Source organism: Bufo gargarizans, chromosome 3 (genome assembly GCF_014858855.1).
Source record: "Bufo gargarizans isolate SCDJY-AF-19 chromosome 3, ASM1485885v1, whole genome shotgun sequence".
Lineage (NCBI taxonomy): Eukaryota > Metazoa > Chordata > Amphibia > Anura > Bufonidae > Bufo > Bufo gargarizans.
In genome coordinates, this window is record NC_058082.1 from 218,904,156 (window position 1) to 218,919,044 (window position 14,889).

The window sequence follows — 14,889 nt, forward strand, 5'->3', positions numbered from 1 at the left end:
GCACTTCTCCTTGGCCGAGATAATCCATCCCACCTCCCAGGTGTGGCATATCAAGGTGCTGATTGAGCATCGCTGTTTTAGACGGAAGAAATAGTCCTGAATGCATAACGATGTGAACTACCTCTTATTCACACAGTTATGCCTCATTCACACGTCAGTGTTCGGTCAGTCATTTCCATCAGTGATTCTGAGCCCAAACCAGGTGCGGCTCTAAACACAGAACTGGTGCAGACCTTTCCCTTCTACCTTATGTCTGTGTAGGGTTCACTCCTGGTTTTGTCTCACAATCACTGATGGAAATCACTGACCACAACACTGATGTGTGAATAAAGCCTTAGGTTTGTAATAACAGAGAAAACACAATCATTAAAGTCTATGGGTCTGTGAAAACCACTGACACAACATGGATGGTACCCGTGTTTAGTCCATGGTTTTCAAAGTTCGTTGCTAGAAGATGCTCTGGAAACCAATTTTTAGCATAGTAGGGTCTGTGAAACACAGATGACTCACGGACTGAAAATCACAGAACCACAGATCAAACACGGATGGTTTGTGGACAGTGTCATGCTGTTACGGACATACCACGGACATGTGAAAAAGGGATAACACTTTTCATTTGTTGGTAGCACCTGCCCTGTTTACATGGGTTGATGTGCTGCCAATAAAAGATCTGATCTCCCAGCGATTGGTGGCAATGATCGGGTGAATGAATGTTCAAGCTGGGCCACTGATCCCTGTTCAGGTACAGCAACCACCTATCAAGTCTATTAGTGGCTTCATATAAAAAAAAATACTAACTAAGGGTACTTTCAAACTTGCGTTAAAGTTTTCCGGTGTTGAGTTCCGTCCTAGGGGCTCAATACCAAGAAAGAACTGATCAGTTGTATCCTAATTCTGAATGGAGAGCAATACGTTCAGGATGCATCAGTTCAGTCCCTCTTACGTTTTTTGGCCAGAGAAAATACCGCAGCATGCTGCAGTTTTCTCTCCGGCCAAAAATCCTGAACACTTGTCGGAATGCCGGATCCAGCATTAATTTCCATTGAAAATGCATTAATGCCGGATCCGGCCCCAAGTGTTCTGGCAAAAACGGATCCGGCTTTGCGGTCTGCGAACGCGCATAACTTTAAAAATGATAAATTAAAAAAATACCAGATCCGTTTTTTCCGGATGACAACTGGAAAGACAGACCCAGTATTGCAATGCATTTGTGAGACGGATCCGCATCCTGATCCATCTCACAAATGCATCCGTCTGCGTCCGTATTGCCGGATCCAGAACTGCCTGCCGGTATCCTCTGCCGCAAGTGTGAAAGTACCCTAAGAACACAGAATACTTTGTGCAAAAGTTTTTTTTCTGGCTTTGTGTGTTCTACTATTCTTACAATTTTAATAAAAACAACCTTATTTAAAAAAAAAAAAAAAAAAACTGAAAGTATTTGAGACAAAGTGTCATCCCGGGGAGGGGAGACTTTCCTGCTCATCCTAGTCTTCCTGTTTAGCATTCTTCCCCTGAAGGACTCTGTAGTCAGCATCATTCCAGCAGGACATATCTGACAATCTGGGACAAAGGCCAAGAACTAAAGCATTGCTGTAAAACTGTTATATTTAGGTTTTTAATTTGGATATTGGAATTACACCTTTTGCAAACGTAAACTATAAGAACATTGCAGGTCTGCAGGGTTCCCAAATGCCGCACCATCACCATGATGTAAGGCGACATCTGCCATGCTATGGAGCAGCTTGCTGGAAGACATCTGCCACAAGGGTCATAGACACACAACCAGCGTCAGTGTGATCCACAAACAGCACACGTAGCCATTGATTTTTAATATGTTTGTTTAGATATAAGTGATTTTTCAATGGCCATGGGTCAGTGGGAAAACCACGGAGACATTCACTACTTCATCCATGATGCAGACCAAACATTCCCATTGAAGTCTATAGGTCCATTAAAACCACTGCCACAACACAGGATGGCCTCCATGTTCTATCAGTGATCTTCTAGGGTCATTGGTAGGCGATGCTCTGGAAATTAATGTTCAGCCTAGCAATGTACATGGAATATGGAAGACAGATGGAGGGCAGAAAACAGACACAGATTCTTCACTTACATCATCTTGTCGTGTATGTCATCATGAACGTGTGAAAGAGCCCTTAAAGGGGTTGTCCTGCCATTTCTATTGATGATCTATCGTCAGGATAGGTAATCAATATGAGATCGGCGGGGGTCCGACACCCCCACAGACCAGGAAGCGGCGCTCAGATATACAGACATCAATAGAAATGGCAGGACAACCCCTTTAAGCTGGTATACACTTGAACTGACATCTGAATAATCATTTGCCCATTCCTTTCAACTCCACCAAATACACAGCACTTGGCCGAGTGTGGATGTGTTTTCCGGTGGAAGAGGGCACTGAGCCACTGCCAGGCAACTCGGATCAGCATGAGGAAATCCCATATGGTCGATCTTTCCTGACATCTGTTTGTAGGCATGGTCTGTCCCTCTCTATAAAGGTCTATGTGATGCATAGATGCAAGGCATATAAGAGAAACAATCACCATGACAGCATTATGCCAGTGTCATCTAATACATTCCAGAACTGTATAAATCAATATAATGCTATATGACCCGGGCAGTGCTGGGAGGTCAGGACGGGCGCTGCGCTGCGGACTCGCAGTGTGACAAACACTCGTCTGCAAGGGGCCTAAAGGATGCAAAGACCAGATGTCAGCAGTAACCACAATAACATATGTGCTGAGACACATCAGCCCCATGCCATTGCCATATCATCCATGTCCCCCAGCCAGGGCCATCAGCCCAATGCCATTGCCATATCATCCATGTCCCCCAGCCAGGGCCATCAGCCCCCTATGCCATTGCCATATCATCCATGTCCCCCAGCCAGGGCCATCAGCCCAATGCCATTGCCATATCATCCATGTCCCCCAGCCAGGGCCATCAGCCCCCTATGCCATTGCCATATCATCCATGTCCCCCAGCCAGGGCCATCAGCCCAATGCCATTGCCATATCATCCATGTCCCCCAGCCAGGGCCATCAGCCCCCTATGCCATTGCCATATCATCCATGTCCCCCAGCCAGGGCCATCAGCCCAATGCCATTGCCACCATCATGTCCCACAGCCAGCGACATCAGCCCCATGCCATTGCCATATCATCCATGTCCCCCAGCCAGCGCCATCAGCCCAATGCCATTGCCACCATCATGTCCCCCAGCTAGCGCCATCAGCCCCATGCCATTGCCACCATCATCATGTCCCACAGCCAGCGCCATCAGCCCTTTGCCATAGCCCCCTGGCAGATTAGGACCCCTGCTAATATACTTACCTTTCCTGCAGGGTGCACAGCTAGCTGATGAAGTCCGCAGGAGACGGACCTCGTCTTCTTCCCAGCATGCACTGGGAGGGGACCTGACGTCACACACAGCGTCAGTCAGCGCGCTGACAATGTGTGCACACAAGGCCCCGGCCAGTGCAGCGCGATGCAGTGAGAAGCTTCTCCAAATTACTACTGCTCTGTGGTCATCTATCACGATATGGCAATATAGCTAAAAATCTATATCTTTGCCCGAATTTATGTCGAATTTATATTGGTTATATCACCCACCCCTAATATGTACCATTCATACATACATATCTTCATACATTAACCTAATCTATAACATTTTCTACATATCACAGTATACACTGCTATATATGTGTGTGTGCACTGTACATATACATATCTTTATACATTGACCTAGGCAGTGATGGCAAACATTTTAGAGCTCGAGTGCCTTCTCCTAAGGCATATTGGTACACCATTCACTTTTTCCAGGGTGCGGGTGTCCACAGAGAGGGCACTGAGTGCCGCCTATGAAACCCATTATAGGTTCGCCACCACTGACCTAGGCTATATCATTTTCTATATACATTTGTGTGTGTACTGTACATATATACCTATGTTTATACATTGACCTAGGCTATACCATAGTATACACTACTATATATAGGTGTGTGTACTGTACATATCTTTGTATATTGACCTAGCCTATATCATGTATTATATACGATAGTATACACTGCATTATATGTGTGTGTGCAGTATATATATACATATCTTTATACATTGACCTAGGCTATATCATGTATTATATACGATAGTATACACTGCATTATATATGTGTGTGCTGTACATACACACATCTTTACACTGACCTAGGCTCTATCATGTATTATATACTATGGTATACACTGCATTATATATATGTGTGTGCTGTACATATACACTGACCTAGGCTATATCGACATGTATTATATACTATAGTATACACTGTATTATATATGTGTGTGCTGTACATATACACATCTTTACACTGACCTAGGCTCTATCATGTATTATATACTATAGTATACACTGCATTATATATGTGTGTGCTGTACATATACACATCTTTACACTGACCTAGGCTCTATCATGTATTATATACTATAGTATACACTGCATTATATATGTGTGTGCTGTACATATACACATCTTTACACTGACCTAGGCTCTATCATGTATTATATACTATAGTATACACTGTATTATATATGTGTCTGCTGTACATATACATATCTTTATATACTGACCTAGGCTCTATCATGTATTATATACTATAGTATACACTGTATTATATATGTGTGTGCTGTACATATACACATCTTTATACACTGACCTAGGCTCTATCATGTATTATATACTATAGTATACACTTTATTATATATGTGTGTGCTGTACATATACACATCTTTACACTGACCTAGGCTGTATCATGTATTATATACTACAGTATACACTGCATTATATATGTGTGTGCTGTACATATACATATCTTTATATACTGACCTAGGCTCTATCATGTATTATATACTATAGTATACACTGCATTATATATGTGTGTGCTGTACATATACACATCTTTACCCTGACCTAGGCTCTATCATGTACTATATACTATAGTATGCACTGTATTATATATGTGTGTACTGTACATATACACATCTTTATACACTGACCTAGGCTCTATCATGTATTATATACTATAGTATACACTGCATTATATATGTGTGTGCTGTACATATACACATCTTTACACTGACCTAGGCTCTATCATGTATTATATACTATAGTATACACTGCATTATATGTGTGCTGTACATATACATATCTTTACACTGACCTAGGCTATATCATGTATTATATACTATAGTATACACTGCATTATATATGTGTGTGCTGTACATATACACATCTTTACACTGACCTAGGCTCTATCATGTATTATATACTACAGTATACACTGCATTATATATGTGTGTGCTGTACATATACATATCTTTATATACTGACCTAGGCTCTATCATGTATTATATACTATAGTATACACTGCATTATATATGTGTGTGCTGTACATATACATATCTTTATATACTGACCTAGGCTCTATCATGTATTATATACTATAGTATACACTTTATTATATATGTGTGTGCTGTACATATACACATCTTTACACTGACCTAGGCTGTATCATGTATTATATACTATAGTATACACTGTATTATATATGTGTGTGCTGTACATATACATATCTTTATATACTGACCTAGGCTCTATCATGTATTATATACTATAGTATACACTGCATTATATATGTGTGTGCTGTACATATACACATCTTTATATACTGACCTAGGCTCTATCATGTATTATATACTATAGTATACACTGCATTATATATGTGTCTGCTGTACATATACATATCTTTATACACTGACCTAGGCTCTATCATGTATTATATACTATAGTATACACTGTATTATATATGTGTGTGCTGTACATATACATATCTTTATATACTGACCTAGGCTCTATCATGTATTATATACTATAGTATACACTGTATTATATATGTGTGTGCTGTACATATACACATCTTTACACTGACCTAGGCTGTATCATGTATTATATACTACAGTATACACTGCATTATATATGTGTGTGCTGTACATATACATATCTTTATACACTGACCTAGGCTCTATCATGTATTATATACTATAGTATACACTGTATTATATATGTGTGCTGTACATATACATATCTTTACACTGACCTAGGCTCTATCATGTATTATATACTATAGTATACACTGCATTATATATGTGTGTGCTGTACATATACATATCTTTATATACTGACCTAGGCTCTATCATGTATTATATACTATAGTATACACTGCATTATATATGTGTGTGCTGTACATATACACATCTTTACATTGACCTAGGCTCTATCATGTATTATATACTACAGTATACACTGCATTATATATGTGTGTGCTGTACATATACATATCTTTATACACTGACCTAGGCTGTATTATGTATTATATACTATAGTATACACTGTATTATATATGTGTCTGCTGTACATATACATATCTTTATACACTGACCTAGGCTCTATCATGTATTATATACTATAGTATACACTGCATTATATATGTGTGTGCTGTACATATACACATCTTTATACACTGACCTAGGCTCTATCATGTATTATATACTATAGTATACACTGCATTATATATGTGTGTGCTGTACATATACACATCTTTACATTGACCTAGGCTGTATCATGTATTATATACTACAGTATACACTGCATTATATATGTGTGTGCTGTACATATACACATCTTTACACTGACCTAGGCTGTATCATGTATTATATACTACAGTATACACTGCATTATATATGTGTGTGCTGTACATATACATATCTTTATACACTGACCTAGGCTCTATCATGTATTATATACTATAGTATACACTGTATTATATATGTGTCTGCTGTACATATACATATCTTTATACACTGACCTAGGCTCTATCATGTATTATATACTATAGTATACACTGCATTATATATGTGTGTGCTGTACATATACACATCTTTACACTGACCTAGGCTGTATCATGTATTATATACTACAGTATACACTGCATTATATATGTGTGTGCTGTACATATACATATCTTTATACACTGACCTAGGCTCTATCATGTATTATATACTATAGTATACACTGCATTATATATGTGTCTGCTGTACATATACACATCTTTATACACTGACCTAGGCTCTATCATGTATTATATACTATAGTATACACTGCATTATATATGTGTGTGCTGTACATATACACATCTTTACATTGACCTAGGCTCTATCATTGTCTCTATACCATTCGCCATACGAGCCCCATAAGCACAGATGTATATGAGTAGAAGGGAGGCAGGCTGGCACCATGACAGGTATGAAGCTGTGGTGGGGGTACTACAATATGGCACACAGTCACGGGGGGCAGCGCCGCGGCTCCGCACATGACACGCCTATATCGGGGTACACAGGAACTGGTGAGACAGGGATGTACGGGGTAGTAGTACCTGGCTGTGCTGTGGCTGCCCCGGGCCTCCTCTCTGTCTGTGTCACGTGTTACATAAAAGGGGCGTCACTTCGGTGACATGTGACCTTCCCTGCCATTGGAAGCACTCACGTGATAACCTATGTGGACCTGCTGCCTCCATCTTTAGTATGGGCATTCACTTCTTTCTAACATAAGCGCCGGGTCTATTCGTACGGTATCCGCACAAGGAGCCGGTGATGTGGCCAGCAGCTGCACACGTGGGACATGAAGCCTTTCAAGTTTACATAGCACACCCATATCACCTAAGCTACTGGAAGGCACAGCGTACGGCGAGCCCCCTGATGTCACTTCCGGTGGGCCGCAAGGGTCTGTGGGAAGTTTTAATGATGGCTGTTGTAGCTGGTAGATCAGGGGCAGTGGGGCAGGAGTGTGATTTTCTCTTGCACCCGGAGCTGCTGTCCAGGGATTTCCTGCTGCTGTCACTAGAGCAGGTGAGGCCTATGCTGTGTTATATGTGCTGGGGCCAGGGAGGAGACCACCATTCTCTGCTCAGTCCTGATGGGGAGCACATGCACCTAGTGGGTCAAATATGTCCCCCATAGCACCCCTAGGATGTCAGATTTATTGAAGAGACGGTAGTCTATGTCTGCCATGTAGCCGCATTCACACTACTTTTGCAGAAAAGCTTCAAATATATCCATGGGCTGCCATTTTACCTACCGAGGCCAAAAGACCCTCCTGTTGGGCACGTATATGTTGGCATATGTTTTTTTGAGGAATAGTTCTAGCCAATGGGCCTGCCTTACTTTGTATGCTGCTATCTGGTGCGCAGAGGATTTAGCAGTATGTACTGAGCTGGGCGCTGCGGGTCACACGTTCATTCGTTCTCCCAGTTCTTCCCATCATCCCTTCACTGCAGGGCAGCCAGTAGAAGTAACCTTCTTCCCCGATTGGCAGATAGGCATTATAGTCCCCTTCTGTAGGAAAGTAAGAAGGGACCATAATGTCAGGGTAGTGTCTAAAGCCCATGTGTGGTCACAGGATCAGGTGGCATTCGAAGCCTTAATCCCAAAGTGACCATGTGCCTCACCGTTAACACCATCATTAGGGTTACTTATTCGTATATCATGTTACTAATCTTTATTACCAGACCACATAAGATGTACACTGTAACGCATCTCATAATGCTTGCCATCGCAAAGGTCCTTACGGCGCATGGGATTTAAACACTACCCTAATGCCAGAGGGGGGAGGAGACTGCTTTTTCCATAGCCTGACTGTCCGATACTTATCATCTACCCTCGGGACAGGTCATCAATATCGGATTGGGATTTGACTCCTGGTTACCCCCCCCCCCCCAGGCTTCTGTCCTTTCATGAAACAGTACACTTTTTATCACATAAGTAAAAAGATGAAATGGTTAACAAACCTTCACTGTTCTGAAATTCGGACATTGCTGTAGGTATTACACTGTACTGTGTAATTTTAGCAAATGCATTCTTGTATTTTTATTTCAGAAAAACATTGCAGTCAAAGATGCTGTAAATGACAAAGAGAAGCTGACAGAGATTTTTGTCCAGCATGCTATGCCCCTTCCCCAGAGGACGTTACCCAAGAGCCGATGGGGTCAACTGATGGAAAATAAGAAGGGAGTAAAGAAACTGGAAGAACCACACAAGAAGAGGTAACATTCCTGTATATTCTAAGTATTGTGGGGATATGTATGAAAGCGTGGTGGCTTAGCGATCAGTCAAAATCCATTCTTTATTTTTCCAATGTTAGAAGAGTTAGGCAGATTCTTATTAAAAAATAAAAATAAATATATGCATAGTCAGCCATTGACTAATTGTCAGACCCTGTGGCACGGCTATGTTATGCTAGCAGTTGGTGACAGTAACCTTGTCTGGACACTGATGGCATATCCTGGTGGTATGCGCTGATTGTCTATTCCAAGGCGAACTCTATAATGGTGCATGGTTTATAAATATGATGCTACTCTTGACCGTATACTGCAGCAGTGGTGTGTAGGAGTAATGTAGCAATATCTGTAGGACCTGCCCTTACTGATGGCCACACGTGTCGCTCCAATAGGCCCAGGCTCACTCCCATTCATTCTGTGTGTGTATGTGTGAATTGTTAACATGTCCACATAATGCAGCATAGACTGACTGTACATACAATTTCTGTTACAGCGCTGAAAATATCAGAAAACGGCCCCTTATCGTGTTTGATGGGGCCTCTACCAGCACAAGTATAAAGGTGAAAAAGACGGAAAACGGAGACACGGCGCTGCGGCTACATCAACCAAGCCCAGAAAAAAGCAGCACACCAGTAAGATCAGGAGCCGTACCCACCAGTCCAGTGTCCCACAGTAATAGCTCAACTACCAGCAAAGAAACCAAGGTGCCTACAGGAAACCATGAACATTCACCTACTGGACCTGGATCCAATACAGTAGCAGTGAAAGTAAAAGCCCTGTCACCAGTCAGTGGAAGTGTTGTCAAACTAAAAAGGGCTGCCCCAAAGGAGGACTCGGACGCTATGGTATGTATCATGCAGTGGTCCCGTAGCCGCCATTGCAGTAGAGTTGTCACAATACCAACATTTTGATTCAAATTTTTTTTTTGCAAAGTATTGATTGCCCTCCTCACATATTGGACTCACTCTTAATGTGAGGCACATGGTTTTATCAATTTAGACCTCTATGTGCCTCACATCAATAGTAAGTAACTCCATCAAGTACCTCACATTAACCCCAAGTTGTCCATTATGTGAGTTGTTGTTGACGGGTTGCTATTAATGTGAGGCACGTGGCGTTATTAATTAAGACCTCCATGTGCCTCACATTAGGTGACACCATCATTAACCCCATGTTGCCCATTATGAGAGCTACATGATGGGGTCACCATTACTGTTTATGTAAGACACATGGTGTTATTAATGGGAACCTTTTGCCATGAAAATGCAGTGTAGTCTGCAGGCAGCATGTTATAGAACGCAAGTCCAGGAGGCGGTCCTATCAGTGATTGACAGCTATCTCTGTATACACAGTCATAGTGTATACAGAGTTCCTGTAGGCACCTTGGTCACTGGTAGGACCGCCTCCTGGACTTCAAAGCCCAGAATGAGCAGGAATTTAAATAAATGAATTACAAGTTTTACAGAATTTTTTTTTTTCTCCATAAAACTACATGTCAATCTGCTCAGCTCCTCCTGATCTATAACATGCTGCCTGCAGCTGAGACTCCATGTTCAATGTGACAGAGTCCCCTTAATTTGGATCTTCATGTGCTTGATAATAGGAAGTGCCACCATACTTGACCCCATGTTGCCCATTATATAATGGGGTTATGGTGTTTCTATTAATGTGAGGCACATGGAGGTACTAAAGTAATAAGACCATGCGCCTCACATTAACATACTGCAGGGAACTTCTCCTGCAGCAAGATCCTTCTGGATGTTGAAGGATAAAGGATGTATGATGATGTCATTGCCATGTGACCAGTAACAAGTGAATGTAATTGGTGAGATCATTAAAGGAGTTGTCCCGGTTAAGAGCTGAACCCGGACATACCCATATTTTCACCCAGGCAGCCCCACTAATATGAGCATTGGAGCATTTTATGCTCCGATCCTCTCTTTTGCCCTGCGCTGAAACGCGCAAGGCAAAGGCATTTTATGGAGATCCAGTGATGTACAGGGTTCTCCATAGGGCTGCCAGGCGGAGGCTTCTGCCCAGCAGTGTATTCAGTGACGTCACTGATAGGCAGGCTTTAATGCTGCCCTAGCCTGTAAAACGGCTATGGCAGCGCTAAAGCCGGCCCATCAGAGCCGGTGACGTCACCGAATACACTGCTGGGCAGAAGCCTCCTCCTAGCAGTGTGTGAAGGTAAACAAAGAAGCCCTTGCCCTGCGCAATCCAGCTCCGATGCTCATGTTGGTGAGGCTGCCTGGGTGAAAATATGGGTATCTCTGGGTTCAGCTCTGAACCTAGACAGCCCCTTTAAAGGTCCATTAACTTATCACTGTGCAGCCGCTTATGAGAACAGGATGTGCACACTATGCTTTGTGTGCGCCATGTTCTGCAACCCTATTCTTCCGTTACAGACAACATCTCTGGATTCCTCCTGGCTGTTTAATCACTTTGGGGCATACTTAGCGTCAATGTTATTAAAGGACATCTGTCAGCAGATTTGTACCTATGACACTGTCTGACCTGTTACATTTGCACTTGGCAGCTGAAGGCATCCGTGTTTGTCCCATGTTCATATGTGCCCTCATTGATGAGAAAAATGAGGTGTTATATATATTATATGCAAGTGAGTCTCTAGGAGCAACGGGGGCGTTGTTGTTACCCCTAGAGGCTCTGCTCTCTCTGCACTTTTATTGATAGAACCAGGCAGTGTAAACGTCATCTCGCCTGCCTGGTCCTGTCAATTAAAACATAATTTCTCTCAGCAATTTGGGCACATATGACCATGGGACCAACACAGATGCCTTCAGCTGCCAAGTGCACATGTAACAGCTCAGCCAGTGTCATAGGCACAAATCCGCTGACATGTCCTTTAAAGTGTACCCCTACTTTAAAAAAACACTTTTGATGTGACATATGAAAAGTTTTGAACAATGGGGATCTAAATGCTGAGACCCCCACCGATCGCTAAAATTAGCATAAAGAAGCATATATAGAGGACTGCCTCCTTGCTGCTGGAGACGGATTTGAGATGGGTTCATAGATTTTCTATTGAGCTCATCTTTAGCATAAAGAGACCCCATTCTGTGTGTGTTTCTTCATCCTCCTTAAGTGATAGTGGGGGGTCTCAGCACTCAGACCCTCACAGACAACCATTGATATGTTGCTATTACATAGCAAAGGTTTTTCTAAAAGACGCGTTAGGGCTCTTTCACACAAGCGATACGGATTGTGTCGGTATCTGTTAAGGAAAAAACGAATGGTATTGCATGCCAGTTCCATCAGTTTTGTCTGCGTTTGCGTTCAGAGTTTTTTTTTTCTGCGCGGATACAGTCAGTGTTGATGCGTTTTTTATGCACGTGAAAAAAAACTAAAAACTGAAGAATAGCAATCTACATCTCCTAGCAACCATCAGTGAAAAACACATTGCATCCGGATGCCTTCAGTTTTTCACTGAAGCCCCATTCACTTCTATGGAGCCAGGGCTGTGTGGAAATGCAGAATACTTGCCAGAAGAGGCACCATACAGATTAATTTAAGTTCCCTTTAACGGATGGAGACCAAGAGTGATGTGATGGTCATTCAGCAATGTACCGTGCAGGGAGGTCTGACCTTTAAAGGGGTTCTGCAGATATTTTAAACTGACAGTTTAAACGACTAGTATCACTGGCCTGGGTGCGGCTGAGCTCCATTTAAGTGGACAGAGCTTAGCCGTGCCCAGGCCAGCTGATACTCGTCGTGATGTCACTGGGCCTGCGGTAAACAGCGAGAAGGCCATGGTGATCCTGGAGCGCTGCTGCCTTCTCAAACAGCTGATCGGTGGGGGTCCCGGGTGTCGGACCCTTGCCGATTTAGATGCTGTTGATCTATCCAGAGGATAGATCATCAGTTTAAAAAAACTGCAGAACCCCTTTAAAAAAATATATTGTGTGGTCAAATAATTGACTGTGATACACAATAAGGATTTCACTTCCTCTCTTCCAGACTGATGGGAAGCCTACAGAAGCAAAGAAGAAGATCCAGCACGTTACATGGCCATGAGTTTACATGAAGAAGAATATCTGACTGACTTTGGGGTATCACACCCTAAATAACTGATATGGGAATTTAGGTGCAAATATGTTTGAGGACATTGCCAATACTTTTCTACCAGTCAAGGACGTGTTAATGGTGCATGACCCTGTTTAGTGTTACTCACCCAAGACATTTCCACAAGAACAGAAGCCTCGCCGTCACGTCAGTTACTAATTTATTGCTGAGGACTGTTATGCTGATGGTTCAAAGGGAGAGGAAGGCTAACACTGTCCTACAAGTGATAGTAGCGTTCTTAGATCTGGTACTAGACATGACTGTATTATTTTTATAATATTAAAATGTTTGGATTGCAATGGCATTTGTATTCCTTGTGATGCCTCTGTGAGGACACCTCTCTGGATTCGGCAAGCAGTTTTCCAGTCCATTTTAAAAGGGCACCTATCTTTGTAACAAACTTCTCGAAATGTCATAAATTTTGAGCGCAGTGCTCCTCCAGTGATCAGCGAGGAGCCACAATAATCAAAAGTTATGTCTAAAACTTTTTTTTAATGATAATTACCTTTTAAAATGGATTGGAAATCTGTTCATGGAAATGCTAAGATTTCCGATCAGAAGGCTGGAATTGTACATGCAGTGATTCTGTATCCATATACAGGAAAGCATACAAAAGAGAGGAGACGTATCCGTCTGTGCTTTTGTATTTTATCTTCTTTTTTTAGTCTACTGTTGTGTTTGCTCTAAAAACTGCACGTGTGATTCCAACCTAAAGAGTGTTCATAAATTAAGTGTTTTTCTAGTATTATTGAATTCAGCAGAACAGATCATGAAATGAATTGCAGATCGGATAGCACGGATGGTGTCTTTGGTGGATCAATGCACCATTGACTGTACTGGTGGGGAAAAAAAGCAGGAAGTAAAATAATATTTGTATTCAATGGATAATGAAACTAGCTTTATGTTGTCATGTACTTGTGAAATCTAATGAAAAAAATCTTCAACTACTGAATTAATAAAGAAGAGCACAATTTCATTTTGCAGTACATCACTGAGAGAACACATACCTGGAGTCAATTCTTGTGTCCTCAACCAGCCACCATCTAAAGCAGGCCTGCAGCCCTCCAGATGTTGAAAAACCATAACTCCCAGCATGACTGCATAGTTTACAACTATTAGAGCATGCTGGGAGTTGTAGTTTTGGAACAGCTGGAGGCCTGCAGGTTGAGCACCCCTGATCTAAAGTGTTTAAATAATCCTTCTGCTTGGTACCCAACGTGTAGAGGTGTGCAGTGTCTATACGTCAGACAACAACATAGTATGGTTTTATAAAAAGACACACTAAAGTTTTTCTCATTCTGTCAGGAATCCTGGTATTTTTGATAGCAAGAACAGACTAGTCTACAGCACTGTCAAAAATCCTGGAACCCCGAAAAAATCTGAGTGGGCTCAGTCGATATTCGTTGGGCTCCTTTGGGAAACGGACTCGCCATCTTTGTCATGACTGTTGCAAACAAAAACAAGGCCGCTAGTCTGAACAGAGCCAAGGGGCTATAATTAGTATCTTGCAATCTGTGCTTAATCTGGGTTGACTTTATATATGACAGTTAAGGTCCCTCTACACTGGTCGAGAATCGGGCAGATATTTGCTGACAAGCGTTTGTAGGAATGCTCATTATCAATTGTA

At 42.0% G+C, this 14,889-nt stretch overlaps 2 protein-coding genes across 2 annotated transcripts in view; one reads left to right on the forward strand and one right to left on the reverse strand.

Annotated features, from left to right (window-relative positions):
* TGFBRAP1 (transforming growth factor beta receptor associated protein 1) overlaps positions 1-7,559 on the reverse strand; it is a 50,278-nt gene extending 42,719 nt beyond the window's left edge. Inside the window, exon 1 of the mRNA XM_044286730.1 lies at positions 7,500-7,559. The gene's annotated coding sequence lies outside the window, so the exon portion shown is untranslated. The remainder of the gene's footprint in view (positions 1-7,499) is intronic.
* Positions 7,560-7,711: 152 nt separating this feature from the next.
* On the forward strand, positions 7,712-14,266 carry C3H2orf49 (chromosome 3 C2orf49 homolog). Its single transcript, XM_044286519.1, has 4 exons — positions 7,712-7,971; positions 8,998-9,164; positions 9,673-10,024; positions 13,158-14,266. The coding sequence occupies exons 1-4, from the start codon at positions 7,717-7,719 to the stop codon at positions 13,212-13,214; spliced, it is 831 nt and encodes a 276-aa protein (XP_044142454.1). The 5' UTR covers positions 7,712-7,716; the 3' UTR covers positions 13,215-14,266.
* Positions 14,267-14,889: the final 623 nt, after the last annotated feature.